At 40.4% G+C, this 17,952-nt stretch overlaps 1 protein-coding gene across 5 annotated transcripts in view; it reads left to right on the forward strand.

Annotated features, from left to right (window-relative positions):
- Positions 1–17,952, forward strand: part of HELZ (helicase with zinc finger) — an 86,447-nt gene that overhangs the window by 63,974 nt on the left and 4,521 nt on the right. For all 5 annotated transcript variants that reach the window (XM_054644887.2, XM_077188436.1, XM_054644889.2 and 2 more), the window contains 9 exons: positions 428–656; positions 3,950–4,154; positions 8,193–8,244; positions 9,069–9,262; positions 11,645–11,852; positions 12,304–12,380; positions 12,599–13,175; positions 13,557–13,797; positions 14,958–15,462. In XM_054644887.2, the coding sequence (XP_054500862.1) occupies positions 428–656; positions 3,950–4,154; positions 8,193–8,244; positions 9,069–9,262; positions 11,645–11,852; positions 12,304–12,380; positions 12,599–13,175; positions 13,557–13,797; positions 14,958–15,462 (2,288 nt within the window). The remainder of the gene's footprint in view (positions 1–427; positions 657–3,949; positions 4,155–8,192; positions 8,245–9,068; positions 9,263–11,644; positions 11,853–12,303; positions 12,381–12,598; positions 13,176–13,556; positions 13,798–14,957; positions 15,463–17,952) is intronic.

Genomic DNA, 17,952 nt, shown 5'->3' on the forward strand with positions numbered 1-17,952 from the left:
GACAGTGAGTGGTTTGCTCTGTTTTTTCATGGTGGATATTAATGCATTTGAGAAATTTAAAAATATGAATCAAGAATGTCCAGAATTTATTTTTAAGGTAGAATAAATAAATTCAAGATTTGTTATTGACTCATAGGCAATGCTGTAAAGATAATTACCATTTCAGAAAGTTCAGGAGTGATTAATATCAAGGTGGAAAAGTAAGTTTTTTAAAGAGGAAATATTCTTGTAATGGAATATGCTATTTATAGTGCATCTTTTAAAATTTTTAAATCTTATTATTCTTGCATAAAGCTCTTCATGTGAAGGGTAGCTATGAGTTCAGAACATCTAGGTGTGAAATCTGGCTGGCAAGGGCAGTGGTCTGGCCATGGCAGGAGCAGAAATAGCAACAATTATCTCAGAGATGTTTTTTGTTTCATTTTAGGAAAACAGTTCAGAGTTTTGTTCCTCAGCACAGTACGAACACGGCACACATGCAAACATAAGCAAACTCCAATTAAAAGGAAAGAGCAGTTACTGGAGGATTCAACAGAAGACTTGGATTATGGTTTTCTGTCTAATTACAAACTTCTCAACACTGCCATTACAAGAGCACAATCCTTAGTAGCTGTGGTTGGAGATCCTATTGCTTTATGTTCCATTGGAAGATGCAGGTACTTTCTCTATGTTCCTTGCTTAATCAGGGCTAAGGGTACTGAAAATGGGTTTATTTGGTGGATTTAGGAAAGTGAGGGCTGTCATCATGTGTAACAGGGAAAAATGTGAGATACCTACACCTGGCCATGGACAAATTGTCCTTTCATATATTTACAATTGCTCAGATTTTCACGTAACAATTGAACATGCTTGATTTTACTTTCTAATAGGGGTTTTTGTATACCCATTACAATTTTATATACAAATAAAGGTAATGCATAATTATGTGTAACAGGGAAAAATGTGAGATACCTACACCTGGCCATGGACAAATTGTCCTTTCATATATTTACAATTGCTCAGATTTTCACTTAACAATTGAACATGCTTGATTTTACTTTCTAATAGGGGTTTTTGTATACCCATTACAATTTTATATACAAATAAAGGTAATGCATAATTTGGAGTTTAAAATTGTGATTTGAATATTGTGGCAGTCATAGGATGGTAGAAGACTTGAAAAACATTATTTATGTTTTGATAGGTCTTCATGACACTAGGAACAAACTCGTTAAGATTTGAGTAGATTTACATTTTATAGACCTAAATGAAGAAATGTGAAAAATGCTGAGATATGTAAACACTTAATGATATGTTAAAGGTTCCAACTTCTTGTTCTTCAAAGGGTTTTTTTCGATGGAGGAGCTGAAATTTTGAGATGATCAGAGATAAACCCTGCAGCTTATTCTCCAAGAGAGGAAACAGTGCACTGACTACATTATTAAAATAAAGCTAAAAATACATGTTAGTTGTTATATCTATGTTGTGTTCTACTTTCCTGAGCAATGCTTCTGCTGCTGTGCTGAAAAGGGATGTGATTTTCAAAGATTACAGTTGAAAAAGCCAAATGGAATTCAAACCTTTGTTTACTGTATTTGTGAAATATAACCTGAATTTCACCACTTCCCTGCTGGGGCCATGTCAGGGATGTCTCTACAAGAATGCAGTGATCTGCTTTAAATGGCTTCTAACATCTTACTGACAGAGAAATAATTGTGGGTTTAATTCACTTTTCCCTTACCTGGTTGAGTTTTTTAGGCAAGGGGTGGTTTATGTAATGAGCTGATGAGAAGGGCCTCTGTGCCTCCCAAGTGCTCCTTCAAAGTATTTGAAATAGGGTGTGCAAAAACTTAATAAAATAAAAATATAGGCTGTCAGCATGGTAAATAAATTACAGTGCTGGCAGTTAAGGATTTGGTTTGCATTTTGAAGACCAGCAGCTGTTTATAGATGTAGAGCTGCTCCAAATTATAAAACTGAAAGATAATTAAGAAACAAGGAGCACTGGAACTTTATTAAGATGTATCTCGAGCTTTCCCTTTAATACACCATTGTCTTGTTTCACTGAATAATTGAACATTCACTCTTTGAAAATAGTGCTGGAGGGGCTCAGGGAGGCTGCTGGGAAGATGGTTCTTTTTTAGTCCAACAGGAGTAGAGAAGTCTGAAAGAAGTGACATTTCGTTAGGAAAACCAGACCTCAAAAAAGTTTAGAGTGTACTTGAATTTTATAAATATTCTAATACCTGTCAAAATGAGTCAAGACTGTAATGATAGTTGTAGAGAGCTTTGTGAAGTATGCCCAGGGTAATCATTACATTCCTGTGTGCTCCAGCTGGACTAGACAGAGCTGTTTTGGCAGACACCCCCTTTAAACTCCCGAGCACACTCAGAGGCAGCGGGGTTTTATTCTCTGTTCTTACACCCCAGAACAAGTGTTCCATGTGTAGAGAGACTGCTTGGGGCATCCTCAGCATTCTCAGCAAAAGTGGATGGGTCTCAGTGGATTTGGGCTACTTGGCAGTAGGTTTGGTGACTGAATTGATTAATCAGAGGGAATTCCATCATTAAAGCATCCCGGTGATGCATTGAATTTTGGGTTTTAATTCTCATTTAAAACCTTGCAAGATCTATTTGCCTTAGAGCAAAATGCAGAAAAAGGGCCAACCTGCAGCCTGAATTTTAAAAGAGCATTTCTTGCCTCTATGAAATCACAACAGAAATGGGCTTTTAGGGAAAACAATTCTGAATTCTTAAAAACATCACTAGCATCCCAGCATTCTTGCAAGACAGACATTTGTTCTTTCTCACAAAGTCAGCTACTCAGCAAAATGTGACACTGCTGGTACAATTAGTCTGCTGCAATCCCTCATTTTGCAGGTTTTGGGGAAAGAACAGAGCTTGCTGATAGGCCAGACCTATTACTGAAGGGTGAACAAGCAGGAGTTACAGTCAAGCACACCTTTACCCTTGATATTTTTGAAAGAGACAGCTCAGTCAGGTTTGTTGGGTTTTTTTTAAAGTGACATCTTCAGACCTTATTAAATAACTTTTAAGCTTCAGTAACTTCACCCAAAAAGTTCCTTTGAGGTTAAAAAAAAATCATAAGTGTAAAATTTTGTGTAGACCCTGCTATGGATGTTAACAAGAAAAAGACTTTTCTTTTATATAGCAGTAGAAAGATATATCATGAGAAACAGAAGACAGGGAGGAATGTTCTTTTATTACATGGTTTGAAAAACCCCTTCATCCTCCAAAAAGTTGGAAACAGAATTTTCATAGACAAGTTATGCATCATCTGATGGTTGTTTTCCTAGCTCAAAAATACTTCTGTATGTACAGAAAAATCTGACACGCACTAAAGTTCATGCTTTTGTTTGTTTTCCACTAGAGGATCTCAAAGAATCTCTAGAAGCTCCCCAAAATATTAATTTTCACATGCTTCTGAAGTGTTTCACAAGAGTGGTTTTGAGGGCATATCTGAAAACCCTTTGTATTTGTTTTTTGTTAGCTTTGGTATTTGTTACACTGAAGGATCTGCCTAAATTCAGAGAATGTTCTTGACATCTTCTGGGACTGAGAATCTGTGTAATTCCTGTCACTATTTGAGCTTCAGTAAATGCCTTAAATCATACATTCCAGAATTTTAAGCATGGAGTTGGCTGTTTTTGGTTTTCTAGGAAAACGTTCTGAGTTGGAGCTGTCCATGGCATTAATACCAAACGTGGTACCCAGCCAGGGCTGTGACTGCTGCCCATGGACAGAGCTGTGTGTGTGATTTGGAGTGCCTGGGGAGCTCTGCACTGTGCTCTGGGGCTCAGCTGCAGGGAGCAGGCTCAGGGGGGATGGACTGGAGTGTAAAATCAGCACACACAAACAATAAAAGTGTCCCACGGTTACGTTCAATCTGTTTGCATTTTAGTAACAGCCACCCAGCTTTCCTCACTGTCTGTAAAAATCATTTCCATAGGAAATTCTGGGAGAGGTTCATTGCCCTGTGCCACGAGAATGAAAGTCTTCATGGCATCACGTTTGAGCAGATCAAGGCTCAGCTGGAAGCTCTGGAGTTGAAGAAAACCTACGTGTTGAACCCCCTGGCCCCCGAGTTCATCCCCCGCGCGCTGCGGCACCAGCACTCAGCCAACCCCAGCAAGCAGCAGCAGTCACCTCCAAAGGTACAGACTTCTGGGGATGCCCTCTGGCAGCAGCTGGGAGGGAATCTGCACAAATAACATGAAAGGTTTATGGAACAAGCTGTTTGTTTTAAAATTGCATCAGTGCAATCAGGTATGAATGCAAATTCCAGAGGGATCCTCAGCTCTAGGCTTGTGTTATCATGAAGTTTTTAGCAATATAGCTTGGGGTTGTCCAAGCCTTGTTTCCTTACTGCAGTACACCTTGGCTCACTCTGGCCTGTTCATTGGCAGTTTTGCAGTGACCCTGGAGAACTTCAGCCCTGGAAACTCAGGATTTAGATATAAACCAGATTAAACCCTCTGAGCAAGAGCCAGTCCCTGTCCCAAGCTGTGCTCTGACTGTATCCCAAGAAACAACAGGTTGATACAGATGGTGGCAAGGAGTAAAAGAAGCCAAAAAAATAGTAGCCAAAAGGGATTTGGTTTGGTCTAAAAATCACATTTAAAATTCAAGAACTTAAGTTATGTAAGATAATTTTTGATGTAATTAAAAATATGTTGTAAACTGGTTTATTGCATAGATTAGCTCAGTGATAATGTCCTTCAGAAGACCAGATTTCATTAGCATCAAGAGGACAGAAAGATAAAATTACCTCTGAGTGGTAATTTCATCAGCTCTTTTTATAAAAGCAGGTGAAGAAGTGATGAAAATACATAACTTCCCTAGGATGATAAAGAACAACACTAAATTTTAGAGCTTTCTTGGAGGGTGATATATTAGTAATGAATTCTGTTTTAATAATTCTTTGTAGTTTATATCAAAATCATTTGGGTTGTAATTTAATTAAATTGTGTTTAGAGATGGAACTGAAATGCAGGTTGTCAGCTTTGTGATGAACTCAGTGTACAGGAAGGAAGAACTGCACATATTTCCCATAGCTTTGCATTTTTGTTCCAGGCTGTATCATTGAAATGAAATTTCTATGACAGGTTTTTTTAATACAAAGAGGAAAGCCTTCCCTTTGGCAGTCCTTCCCAAAAGGGAGCTTGTAAGGGAGAACATTTGGTTTCTTCATCAAGATGCATGCATTACTTTCTGAAACAAACAGCAGATTTCTAAAGCTTCTAGTCATGTGTCAAAACACTGGGCCTACAGAAAACCAGAAATTACAAAATTGTCTTTAAAAGCCACTGCTGCACTCTCATTTTTCATGAGCTCTTCAGTCTTTTCCTTAATAATAGAATGTCATTATTAATACTTTTAGTTTCCTAAATGAAAAGAAAAAAGTACTTGAAAATGCAGGTATAGTACATTTAGGAAAAAAAGGGGAGTGAGTGTTGGGGAAAGTGAGAGTCTTGTAAGTAGACAGCTCTGTTTATTTTGCTTTAGTTTGTTGGTAAACTAAGCCCTTGTGCTGTTCCAACTGCCAACACTCTATTTTCATCTTAAGATCTGAAGTGTTTGAACCACCTGTATCACAATTCTAAATAAAATTTTCCCTCTGAATGCCACTGATAGGTAGTAAGTGTGTGCAGTAACACCACAGGTAATAATCAAATACTCTGAGAATACAGCTGGGATCAGGGATGCATTTCCCTTTGCTCAAGTTTTAAATGCAGATGGTTGGTTTTGCTTATTTTAGACATTCTAAGCACAGTATTTAACATTAAAAATGAAGGATTAAAACGTAGTGCTGGTAGTAAAATTTTGTAGCAAAAAAAAAGAAAAAGAACAGTTTTCAATTGTGTTTTGTGGTGAGTTTATGGACATTGTTCAAGTCAGGGCTTGTCTTTCACATATGCTGAAAAGTGCTTTTGTACAAGCAGCACTTCTTATTCAGCAGAATTGCTCCTGGATTTATGCAGGGGCATTAAAAACCTCTTTGCTGTTTAGATTTTAAAGAAGGGAAATGTTTGGGTCTTGTCTGAGAGGCCAGCAGGCAGCATGGAGCTGTGAGTGCCTTGTGCCCTGTTCCTGTGGCTTGGCCAGGCAGGGCAGTGGAAGGAGGGCTGGAGCTGCATGGGGACAGCCTCTATTGAAGGTGATGATGTGGAAGGGGAAAGTTTCCAGAATTCAGAGTTTCCCTTGGGGTAGTTCACACACAGCAAATTAAGCTCTGAGTTTACAACTTTCCTACCTCCCACTTGCTGTCTGCCAGCTTTGGTCTGGGTTCAGGCACTTGAAGCAGGGTGCAGCATCACCCCAGAGATTCCCTGCAGTCAGGGAGGATCACAGGTCAGGATGAATCTCTGGAGAACTCTCTCCACTCCTGTTTGTTGACTGAAGGGGGATCCAAGGAATGACAAGGCTGTTAACTGCCTGTACTCACCTAAATCTTGGTCTGGGCTTCCTCTGAGAGCCTTTATGTAATATGGATTTTTATATTCCAAAAGTGGAGCCAGTTTTAGAGGAAACTGGGTGTATTTGTGCTCCAGTGTTGTCAGTCATCATCAGTTCTAGGGTAGGTTTAGGTATCCTGGGGATGGGTGGGGACATGAACCTTGGTGTGAAAATCTTTGAGAAATGATAACAATTGAGTTTCATAAGAGACTGTTATGAAATAGTAAAGCCTTCAAAACTGTGAGGAGAAAAAGAAAAAGGAAAGGCAGCAGCTCCTTTTGCCAACTTCCTGGTGGCCCCAGTTGACTTTCATTTACCAATCTGATCCTGGGACATACTGAAGCTCCCAGGGAGCAGGGCAGCTCTTCTTACAAACTTAGGTCATTATTTTCTTACAAACTTATGTAAGTACATGGTATTGCAGTTTGAAAACTATGGCACCTATAAAATCCAGGTCTGACAGGTCAGAGCAGAGCTTTGTCAGACCTCTGCACATGCTGCTTGCCTCTGACATTGTAACAGATACAGAATTGCTCTTTGCTGGCCATGAGTGATTAAGGCTGCAGCTCCTCCACGTTTTCAGACTGAATCTTTCTCTGCTTGAATAAACAGGCTTCCTTTGTTTAAGTGCTGCAATGAAAAGCAATTATTATTTTATTTTTCCATAATTCATTTTTCAAATGAGAGGAAAATTTGGAGACCAGTTCTTTAATCTGGTTTATGCATGAGTCAACATTGTCAAACAACCTGTCTTTGTAGCCTGACTAATTTGCTCAGAGTGCTGGAAAACTGCCTAGACTTATCTCCTGGGCAAGAAAAGTTTTGCAGCATCAAAGCGTTTCTAGATTTATTTTAAATTTCTGAACGTACTTAGGTCCAGATTAAGTAAAGTATTTCTGTGCTGCAAAGGACTTGAGAGCATGCTGGCAATGGAATATGTGCTCACAGTTTATGAATATTAACTAATTAGTTGATGCTGCAAACTCATGAGAAAAGTAGGAGGGATAACTCAGGTCTGTTAAAATCCTTTTCTAAGGTTTCACCAAGGAAGGACAGTTCCCCCCAGCACTGGGGTTCTTTCCTCTCCTCTGCTGCCCTTTTGGGGAGCAGTCACAGAGGAGCCCCAGCCCAGAAGCTGATAAATGAGATGGGGCAGGGAGACAATGTTTCATGGGGCTGGGTGAGCACCTGAGTAAAACTGGGGGCAGCTCCTTTGCCTTCAGCATTCTTGAGCTGGAACCTGGAGCAAAAAATGGATTTTGCTTCCACTGAAGCTGCCATGGCAGAGGAGTGCTGAGGGTTACATGGGTCCTGGGTGCTAATCCTGAAAGAGGTGGGACATTTCCCACTGTCCCACGTCTTTCAGGAGCAGCACCCAGCACCCATGTAACCCTCAGTACTCCTCTGCCATGGCAGCTTCAGTGGAAAATGGTGAGAAAAGAAACTCAAAATAGCTGCTATAACTCTCTTTGCATCTGAAAACAGGCCTTGGAGAGGGTTTTTCCAGAGGGAGTTGTAATGACCCACTGGTTAATTGAATTAGTGGTGTTTTATGTCCAGCTTTGTGAACTCATAGGCAGGTGGTGGAACTGGATGGTTGAATGTGTAAGAATAAACTGTTGGGCTGACTCCATTCAAACTCTGTTTTATGTTTGATTATCATGTTCACTTGAAATAAAAAGCTTTGGTTTGTGTAAGAATGCAAAGATCACTATTATTGGTTTTTTCCTTTAAAGGGCAAGGTCCATCATCATAACCAGAATGACCATTTCCCACCTGATGGAATTGGTGAGTGCCTCTGCAGTTCCTGGGGAATTCCTGAGCCCACTGAAGCTGACAGTAGTGTGACCTGCATTGAGAATCTGGTCTCTTCTCTGTTTGAAAGCCATTTACTTGTTGTTTGCATGTGGGAATCAGATCATAGACTGTTTAGTGGACATTTGATATTTCTGAGGCTCACCCTTTATATGTGTTGTGTGCACTTGTTTTAAAGTTTTAACACAAACACAGTTGTTGGCTTTTAAAAAAAATAGCTGTGTTTGAAATTCATCATGTACAGCCCTGTACCAGGGTATTTGCACTAGAAGGGTGTGGACATGATTTTGCATGCACTGCTTTCTGAGGTACTTTGAAGTTAAATTGTGCTGTCATACATCCAGATATTACTGATCATACCTTTGCAAGGTAGCATGCAACAGCTGAATAATTTTGTTATTAATTTGGAAAAGCATTAGTTTGGAGCTTGTCTTCCCTGCCAAAGGAAGGAGGGTTATTTTAGTTTTTGATGCAGTGTTTAACAGCTGCTCTGACTGTCAGCCTATTTAATTGGTTTGGGGCATTCTTTCATTAATGCACTTACCAGCTACCTGTTTCTCTGTATCTCAGCTCGTGTCTTCTGCCTCTTCAAATTTTGGAAATGGAATACAGGATTTGATTAATGCTTTCTCTTGGTGTATCAGACCTGTGCTGTTAGAGAGTTGCACACTTATTTATCAAGATAGATACTGTTAGGATGAAAAACCAAAGAAATGGTCATCTTCATGTTCTTTTTGTGTGTATAAATCTTCTTTTTTTGGTATGTATATATCTTTTATTTTTATCTTTATTTTCAGTTCAGCCCAATCCTTCTGTTCTAATTGGAAATCCTATCCGAGCATATACTCCTCCCCCTCCTCCTCTGGGACCTCACCCCAATCTGGGGAAATCTCCAAGTCCTGTTCAAAGGATAGATCCACACACTGGGACAAGTATTCTATATGTACCTGCTGTCTATGGAGGAAATATGGTCATGTCTGTGCCTTTGCCTGTAAGAATTCATTTTCTGTTTCTCCCCCCTTCCCACCTCAGTTATTGTGTGCACATAAATCTATGGCAAAATCAGATAGTGAATTTCTTGCAGGTTTTTGCAGCACTCCCAAATCTCTGGGCTTTGTTGGCTTTAGGAGTGGCAGTGCAGAGGACAAGCAGAAAATAAAGACCTGAAAGCTTTGCTCCCCCAAATAACTCCAGGCAGGCTAAAAGCAATTTCATGTTCATGTAATTTGTGTGTTTTAGGCACACCACTGGAATCTGTCTCATCTGACTTGAGACACCTGCCTCTGAATTATTTGCCTGGTTCAGTTCTTAATCATTGGAGAGACCTCAGTGATTCACACCAAGTTTGTTTCTCTTCATTGGCATCACACAGCCTAAATTACAAGTTTTGGATGTCTGCAGTGCAAGGTGTCTGAAGTGAAGTGATAAGAAAAATAAGCATAATGGGTTGTTTTTCCCTTCCAGAACCTCATAGTGAACCAGTTTCCTCTCCAATCCCTTCCCTTAATGACATTTGGGAACAGAATGAAGATCTCTAAGCAGGTCTTTTAGGCTGCATTTATGCATGGAATTTTGGATTACAAATAAAACTGTCCCACCAAAATTTGCACACATTAAAAAAGCAGTCTCTGCTTTATTTTTACCCTTCACAGTCAACATATTCCAGGAGGAAAATGCAAGGAAAGAACAAAGGCTGCAGAAGCTTGTGGAGTAACATGTCTGTGTTGTACACAGCTCCTGAGGACCGTGGCAAGGATGTGGAACCCACACATGCAGATGTGTTTAATTCCATTCCTAATGCTAAATGTTGGAATACAGCTAATTTGGTTTTTTCCAATAATTCTGAGTCCTCTGTTGTAATTTGGGTTATGGATGCTGAACAGGGGACTTGCTATATTTTCAGTTTTGTGTCTTAGATCAGCTGGCAGCTGTAAATTGGTTTTCTTTGCTAGGCCAAGGAATTTTCCTTTTTCCAAGCTTACTAGAAATCTGCATTTGATTGATAAATTTAAATGCAATGAGAAGGCCAGCAGCTGTATCTTTGTCATGCTTGCTCACATTATATTAATATCAAACCAAGGTAATTTAAAAACTCTGTCTTATTGTTCCAAGGTTAATATATTTTTTATGTCTTTCCAATGAAAAGAAATGTAATAAAAACAAGTATTTTGAACTCACCTTCCCTGAGGATGGGTTTTTAAATAATTAAGTGGGAAGACTGAGGTACTAATGAGACTGCTACTTTTGAAAAGAAGCTTGGAGGTGATTTGGGGTTGCACAGATGCAATAGTAGCCTAAAGCTGAAGTTCAAAGTGCACATTTCAAGGGCAAATAGTAATTTAAAAAAAGAATTGGATGAAAGTTGTTACACTTGAAAGAAGCAGGGACTGAAGTAAAATGTGTTTATGTTGGTGGAAGATAAAATGTCTTTGTTTAATGCAGTTTCCATGGCCAAGGTAAAAGCTGGAGGAGGTGTCTGCTCCCATCACTAAAGGATGCTGTGACAGCCTCAGTGTTGGGGATGACTCCCTGCACTCTCCTCTTGTTCATAGGTTTCCCTTCTTTTCATAAATTCCCTACAGGATGAGTTTGAACTCATTGATGCAGAGCTGCCTTCCTTAGCATTCCTTTTAGGAATAAACTTGAAGCCATTGTAAAAAATCCTGACTTTGTAGCTGCTTTCAGGAGGTGGATTTTGCTTTGACCCTGCAGTACACATGTCCTGTAGCACAGACACTTTGGAGTGGGATTCCCTGTGGGCACTCTCTGGATTCCACCAATGGTCCTGGGAGCTTCACTGAGTGTCCTGTGGGTGCTGCAAGGTCCCAGCACTGGGTGCTGCAAGGTCCCAGCACTGGGTGCTGCAAGGTCCCAGCACTGGGTGCTGCTGCTCCTCACCTCTGAGGCTCCTGTCTTTGTCCCCTCTGAGCCACAGTACAATTTGTCTTGTAGCTACCAGGGGAAAGGGCTTTGGATTTGCTTGAACTTCACCCATTTCTATTTAATAGACGAGGGTTTAATCTGAAGTTTATTTGTCCATCAGTCTTTTCTCTCTGAACTTAGAAACCACTGGAACAAGAGTGAGTTTTGATAGAAAAATTTTTGCCCAAGGTTCTCCTCAAAAATCTGTGCCCTTGTTTTGCCTGCCCTTAGAGCTCTCCCCTCCCAGCACCAGCTGTAGTTGTGTGTGTAAGTGTGTCAGGTCATCTAATGCTTGAAAAACTCTTGTCACTGACCTAATATCAGCATGCTTGTTAGCACTGCCTTTCATTTAATGTACTTTAACAGATCACATCTCTCTCTTTTTTTTAAATTTAAATTTTAATTTTAATTTTAATTTCAATTTTAATTGTAATGTTTGTTTACCACACAGGTACCATGGACGGGGTATCAGGGTAGGTTTGCAGTCGACCCTCGCCTCATTACTCACCAAGCAGCCATGGCATATAACATGAACCTGTTACAGGCACACGGGCGAGGGTCCCCGATCCCCTACGGCCTGGGCCACCACTCCCCCGTTAGCATAGGACAGCAGCAGCTCCCACACCAGGACAAGGAGCAGCACGAACAAACTCGAAATGGTCAGTGCTGGGATGGCTCTGCAAGCTGCTCTGCTCTGGGGGGAGTTTCTGCTTGAAATGGGATCGTGGAAAGGATTTTCCTTCCTCCATCCTTTCTGTCCTTCGTCCTTTCCTCCCTAATCAAGGGATCCACAGATGGGGGAAATAACCTGGGATTTGCCATTACAAATAACTGGGATGTTGTGAGAGGCTGTTGAGGGTGTAATTGTTCCATTTCCCTTCCACAGTACTGCTGATGTTATTTGCAATTAAGCTGGGAGAACTACTTAGTGGTTATTAATGAACAAAGTGTAGAGATTAAAGGGAAAGTGTTATTTAGGTAGATGATACTAAATGTCTGTGGTGCTGTAAATGCCTTACTAATAAGTCAATTTTCTTGTGTCTGAGGGAAAAAAAATCCCCAAAAAATAATTTTACTATGGAAACAAAATAATTTTGTAAATATTTTTAGGTAAAAGTGAAAACACTGCTGGACCTGAAATCAATAAAATTCGAACACCTGAGAAGAAACCTCTGGAATCCAAGCAGGTGGGTTTCTCTTGTCTGGGTACCTGGTTGGGTTCATTTATTTATTTTTTGGGTGTTTGGGTGTTTTTGTTTGTTTGTTATTTCATACTCTCTCTTAACGAACTTAATCATTACATTTAGTCATGATTTAGTTTCATTCATTCATTTAGTCAAACCGAAATGTCTTTATTTCAATTTTTAAATGCAAATTCTCAAAACCTTTTACTCTTCTCCTGCAGGTTGATTTAGAAGCAACCCCTCAGCAGAGAAGCCCAGAGTCCCGTTCCAGTGTGGGTTACCCCAATGCTAAATTCCATCGCAAAGACAACCCCACCCCCAGGCAGCTGAACCTGCACCTGACCCCGCCCCAGTCCCAGTTCGCAGTTCCCAGCCGCCACTTCCAGCACCTCTCCCAGATCCCGAGGCAGCCCTACCCTCTGCAGCAGCAGCAGCAGCAGCAAAACCTCTTAAGCCAACAGCAAAATCACTTGCCTGAACAGCCCAACCAAATGCCACCCCAGCAGAGCCAGGTAGTTCAGCAGCATAATCACTTGAATCAGCAGCCTCCACCACCTTCGCAGCTTTCCCCTGCTTTCCAGGCAGGCCCCAGCCAGTCCTTTTTTAATAATCCCATTCCCCACCGACCACATTCTCCTGCTGTAGATGCTGTGATTTCAGAGCAACACCCCCCACCTCTGTTACAAGAAGTCAGTAATCCTTTGAGGCCTATTGCACAGCACAACCCAGTTCTGCCAACCCACTTGAACAACTTCATTGAAGAGAATCCATCAGGAATGCCCTTAGGGGACACTTTAGGTAGGTGACTTTTCTTTATTTAAATTCAGAGTGTGCAATTATAACTACATTGAAGTGAATATGAAGGAGGTATTTACCTTTTTCAGGCATATTGCTCTGAATTGGGTCATTGTTGGGTTAGTTTCCATAAGTAATGTCATTGAGCATAATTTGCTGCTTGAGGCATGTTTGAATATTCAGCACTTTATTAGAAGATTCATGTTTATATGATTTTCCATATGATTTAAATAACCAGGTTATGCACTGCAATGCAGTTAGTGTATAATAGACCCTGGAATAAACTGTATAAAAAGTATTCTTTCTTTTTTTTTTTTTTTTCTGACATAAAAATCTTTAAAAAGGGGCATTAGATAAATTTTTTTTTTAAAACTATTTTTATAGATCGTATGCATGGAAATGTAGCTTTGGAAACAATAAGGCAGCAACAACAAGCCAGGTTACAGCAATGGAATGAACATAATGCCTATCTCAGTCAAGGCACTATTCCATATCAACACCATCACCATCCTCATCTACCACATCTTCCTCAGCAACCAATTGGATTACATCAACAGCAGCAAGTTAGGGCAAACTGGAAACTTGCCAGTAATACAGAAGATGAAACAGAGGCAACATATTCAAGGTATTTGTTTACTGAGTCATCAGAGCTTGTGTAAAATTGAGCAGTGGGCACCTATCTGTAACACTGTGATCAAGTGCAAAGCACTTAAAGGTATTGCTTTTTGCTGCTGTTATTATGAAGGTTAAAATAGTTGGCAGGCTGACTTACAACTATGCTTTTATTATGTGTTATGCTTTATTCTGTTAGTATATTGGGTAGTAAAGCTGTAGTGGAAAAATATTTTTATGGAGCTTTTCAGTGCTGTATTTATGGAATGAGGAATGGATAGAGAGTAACAACCTTGTGTTTTTATGAAAGAGGTGTCTGAGTGTAGTTAAGGCCTATTTAAGTTGTAAATTCTTCAATTTGTAGTCGCAGTCTGAGATTTGTGTGCTTAAAAAGAAACAAAACAGCCCCTCCCTAAACACTGTTCCCCAGTGAAACCTGAACTTTTCTTCCTTTTCAAAAAGCCTTTGCTTTAAAAGCAGATTTAAAAAAAAAATGCTTGTATTTGAGATGGAGCTTTAGGGGGCAAGAAAGGAAGCTGTTGAACATCAACAGAAAAATGGTTCCAGTGGTCATCAACTTTAATCATGTATATTGTAAAGGCTGGATTTTTAAATTGCCTCTGTTTACTGTCATCTCCCACTATGCTTTCTTTTCCATCTGGTTTGTTATAGCCATGGTAAAGCATCTAAATGACCTCTTAGCTAACTCTTTGAAGTGCTGAATTGAATTGACCTTTTGAAGAAGTTTAGAAATATATTGTGCAAGTGAGGGGAGTCCCTGATTGTTCTGGCTTTTGCCTTGAAAGGGGTTAAAATTGTCTTTAACTATGTGAACTTTTTACTTTGTGTAGTAAAGCAGGAAATCCTTACCTTTAGTTGTCTCTTAAGAGATAACAAAAAATTGATTCTTCTGACTGGAAAGGAAATCTCAAGAGTTATTAAAACTTTGAGATGATTCAGGTGGGTATTTCATCCAATTAATCCTCTTGTGCCTAATTTCTGATTGCTCAGTCGCATCCTTTGAAGTTAGGGTCAGCAAGTGCAAAGATGAGAATATTTAAATTCAGTGTTCTGTTCTCTGAGTTTTCTGCACCTCAAAAAGAGCGAGATTTCAGCAAAACTTTTTTTTTTTTTTTTCCCTCTTTCCCTGCTGCATTTCTTGTGTTGGTGCAGATTCCAGGACTTGCTCCGGGAGCTGTCGCACCGCGATCCCAGCGAGAGCCGGGACGGCGCCGAAATGCCGCCCCCGCAGTCGAGACTGTTGCAATACAGACAAGTGCAGCCCCGCAGCCCACCAGCACTCCCTTCTCCTTCCTGCAACTCCAACCACTTCCCCAACTTCACTGAGAACAGCAGAGACATTGAACTGCCCACTAACCCAGCATTTCAGCAGCATTTACCCCAAATGTACAACCCCCCTTTCTCAATGCCATCCGAACACATAACCCCGTCTCCCTTGAAATACCTGCAACCTGATGGGTCCTGGACTTATGCTAACCTGCAGCAGAATCACCTCCTGGGGCAGGGCTTTCACTATGGAATACCTCCACTGCCCCACAGGTCGCAGCAAAGCCCTTTTATACAAATCCAGAACCATCAGCACGCAGTCGGTCAGGAGCCATTTCATCCACTCGCATCTCGAGCAGTTTCTGCTTCTTCGCTCCACAGCTTAGAAGAGGTGGGTGTTCTGTGTGCCCTGCACGTGTCCTGTCCTTGTAATATCAAATTGTGTTGTGAAGTGGTCAGGAATGCAAAGCACCTCACACGTTAAAAGCTCACAGTGGGAATTTCTGTGAGGTGGAATCGTTTTCTGCCTCTCTGCTGTTCTCCCTGAGCAGATCCGTGGTTCTTGTTGCTGTAGGTGTAACGTTTTCTCTGCTCACTGGGAAGCCTTGGCTTTTGGAACATTACTCTGGGTTTTCATGCAGTCATTGCTCTGTGTCTGTGTGTCATTTATCTGCAGTGAAAAATCAAACACAGCCCAGGTGGAAGCTCTGGACAGTCAGCTGGGATCACCCAGCCAGTTGACTCAGTGTTGAGCTGTGCTTGAGTTCCCTCTCAGACGAGACCAGAGCTGTAGAGTTGTTCCAAGATGGTCCAGAACCTGATTTCATAATCCCACCCTGCCTGCATTGATTTATTACAAAGCCATTCTGTGTACTTTGAGGGCCGTGTGTTGGGAATCAGAGGCATCCAGCTGTGCTGCCTGAGGCTGGCTCCAGCACACCCTGCCACACACAGCTGGCTCTGTCCCTGCCCATCTTCTCTTGTCCTGGGCTCTGAGGGGGTGTGCCAGCACACACAGCTAGGACAGGTCATGTTTGGAACAGGAGGTTTAAATCCCTGTTGGAATCTGGGGTGCTGAGGAGTGTATGATGTGCAAACACAGAGTATCCTGGAGCCAGGTTGCATTCCAGGAATGTGAGAATTAATATTCTCACTGAGTGCATGTAATCCAATATTTGTACATAAGTGGCTTGTTCTGTGATGCATTGCTGTTAAGGTTTTTACAGAAGCTGGGGTGGGAGCCTTGCTCATCGCTGTTTCACACAATACATACTTAATTTGTTTATCAACTTCTGAAAACAGAAAATATTTAGTTTATGAGCCTGAGAAAAATAACTAAAATTGAATTTCAGTGCATTTTACAAATTTCTGTCTTACACAGATCCAGAGAGGTTAATGGAGTCCTCAGGCCCAGCCAGAGCTGTAGTAAGGTTTGAGTTTATAGACATTTAGAAATTTGCTGTCTCACTCCATTAAGTCATACCACCTTGTATAAAATCTAATACTTTGTGACAACAGTTAATGCTGTCAGTACAGCGGGATGTAGGAACAATGGCTTTTCAGCAGTAATAAACCAATAAATATTCCTATAGAGCTTGTGACAGTTCCTGCTATCTGAAGACAAATAGAGTGAGCCTTTATGTAATTAGTGCAAATTCAGTTTAGTTCTTATTTCTTCTTCCTTTCAAAATATGTGACAGAAATGCCAAATGCAGTAAAAGTGTTACAAGACAGGGACTTACTTATAAACTTTCCCAAACTGCTTCTTCAGCTGGTGGGTAGGACTGAAAGCACAGAGAAATCAAAATGGGGTTTTAGGTGTGTTTTTGACAGACAAGGCACTTGTCAGGGCAGATTTCTTGACTTTTGGTATCCTTACTAAACTGTTTCCTCAATCACTATTTAGAAAGCTGTTAATTGACTTGATACTTGAAAGCTTTTGCATGTGTTTAGTCAAACCAGATTTGAACTGCACATCAAAGGGAATACTGGAGTTATTCTGTATGGTTCTGTACTTGCAAGTGTCCAGAGCTTTGATAAATTCCTGATTGCTTACCAAAATAGCCCTTTTAAACTCAATGAATGTATACTTTTTGGGTTGATTTGGGCAGTAATTTATGAAATTTTGTTTTTTTTGTTTGTTTGTTTTGTTGTTGAAGAATTTCCTTAGGGGAGTGGGTTGTCAGGATATCCAGGTGTTGATCCCTTAATTGTGGCAACAGAAATAAGATATATAATAAGAAGTTTCCTTTCATGCACTTTTTTCTCCTGTCTATTTTTTATAGATGATACAGTAACAATAGCTGGACTCTGCAAGCAAGTTGTTTGATGTTTCTTTAGCTAATTTCTTGTGACATTTCATTAAGATTTTTTTTTCCCCTTTACCAAGTCTTGATTTACCTCTATGACTTTTCTGTTATTGGTGCTCTTGTTAGTCAGTGCAGATGGGTGTAAATACTGTATTTATGGTTAAAAATAAACTGTAATACAGGAGACTTGCTTTGAATCTTGAGAAAGCTTAGAGGGCCCTTAAATCTGAACTCTTGAAGCCCACAGGTTAATTGATGGAGCTCCTGCCCTTTACATCTGCATGATCTACAGGGTTTATGGAAGCAAGTAATTTCTGTGGTTTCAGATAAAATTCTCTGCATTATTTCTCCTGAGGGCACTTGCTTCTCCAGAGCATTTGTTTTGTATGTACAAAATCCAGTATATAAATGTATCCTGCTTACCCAGATCCTGGTGTACAAGTCACTAATTTATCCTTTGCAAAAGGAAAAGCCATTTTTTCCTGACTGCATTGTAAGAACATTTTTTTCTTGCTCTTCTGTGTTTCTGTGCTTCCTTTGCTTCATCTGTAAATGCTGGGTATCTTCCTCCT

Source organism: Agelaius phoeniceus, chromosome 19 (genome assembly GCF_051311805.1).
Source record: "Agelaius phoeniceus isolate bAgePho1 chromosome 19, bAgePho1.hap1, whole genome shotgun sequence".
Taxonomy (NCBI): domain Eukaryota; kingdom Metazoa; phylum Chordata; class Aves; order Passeriformes; family Icteridae; genus Agelaius; species Agelaius phoeniceus.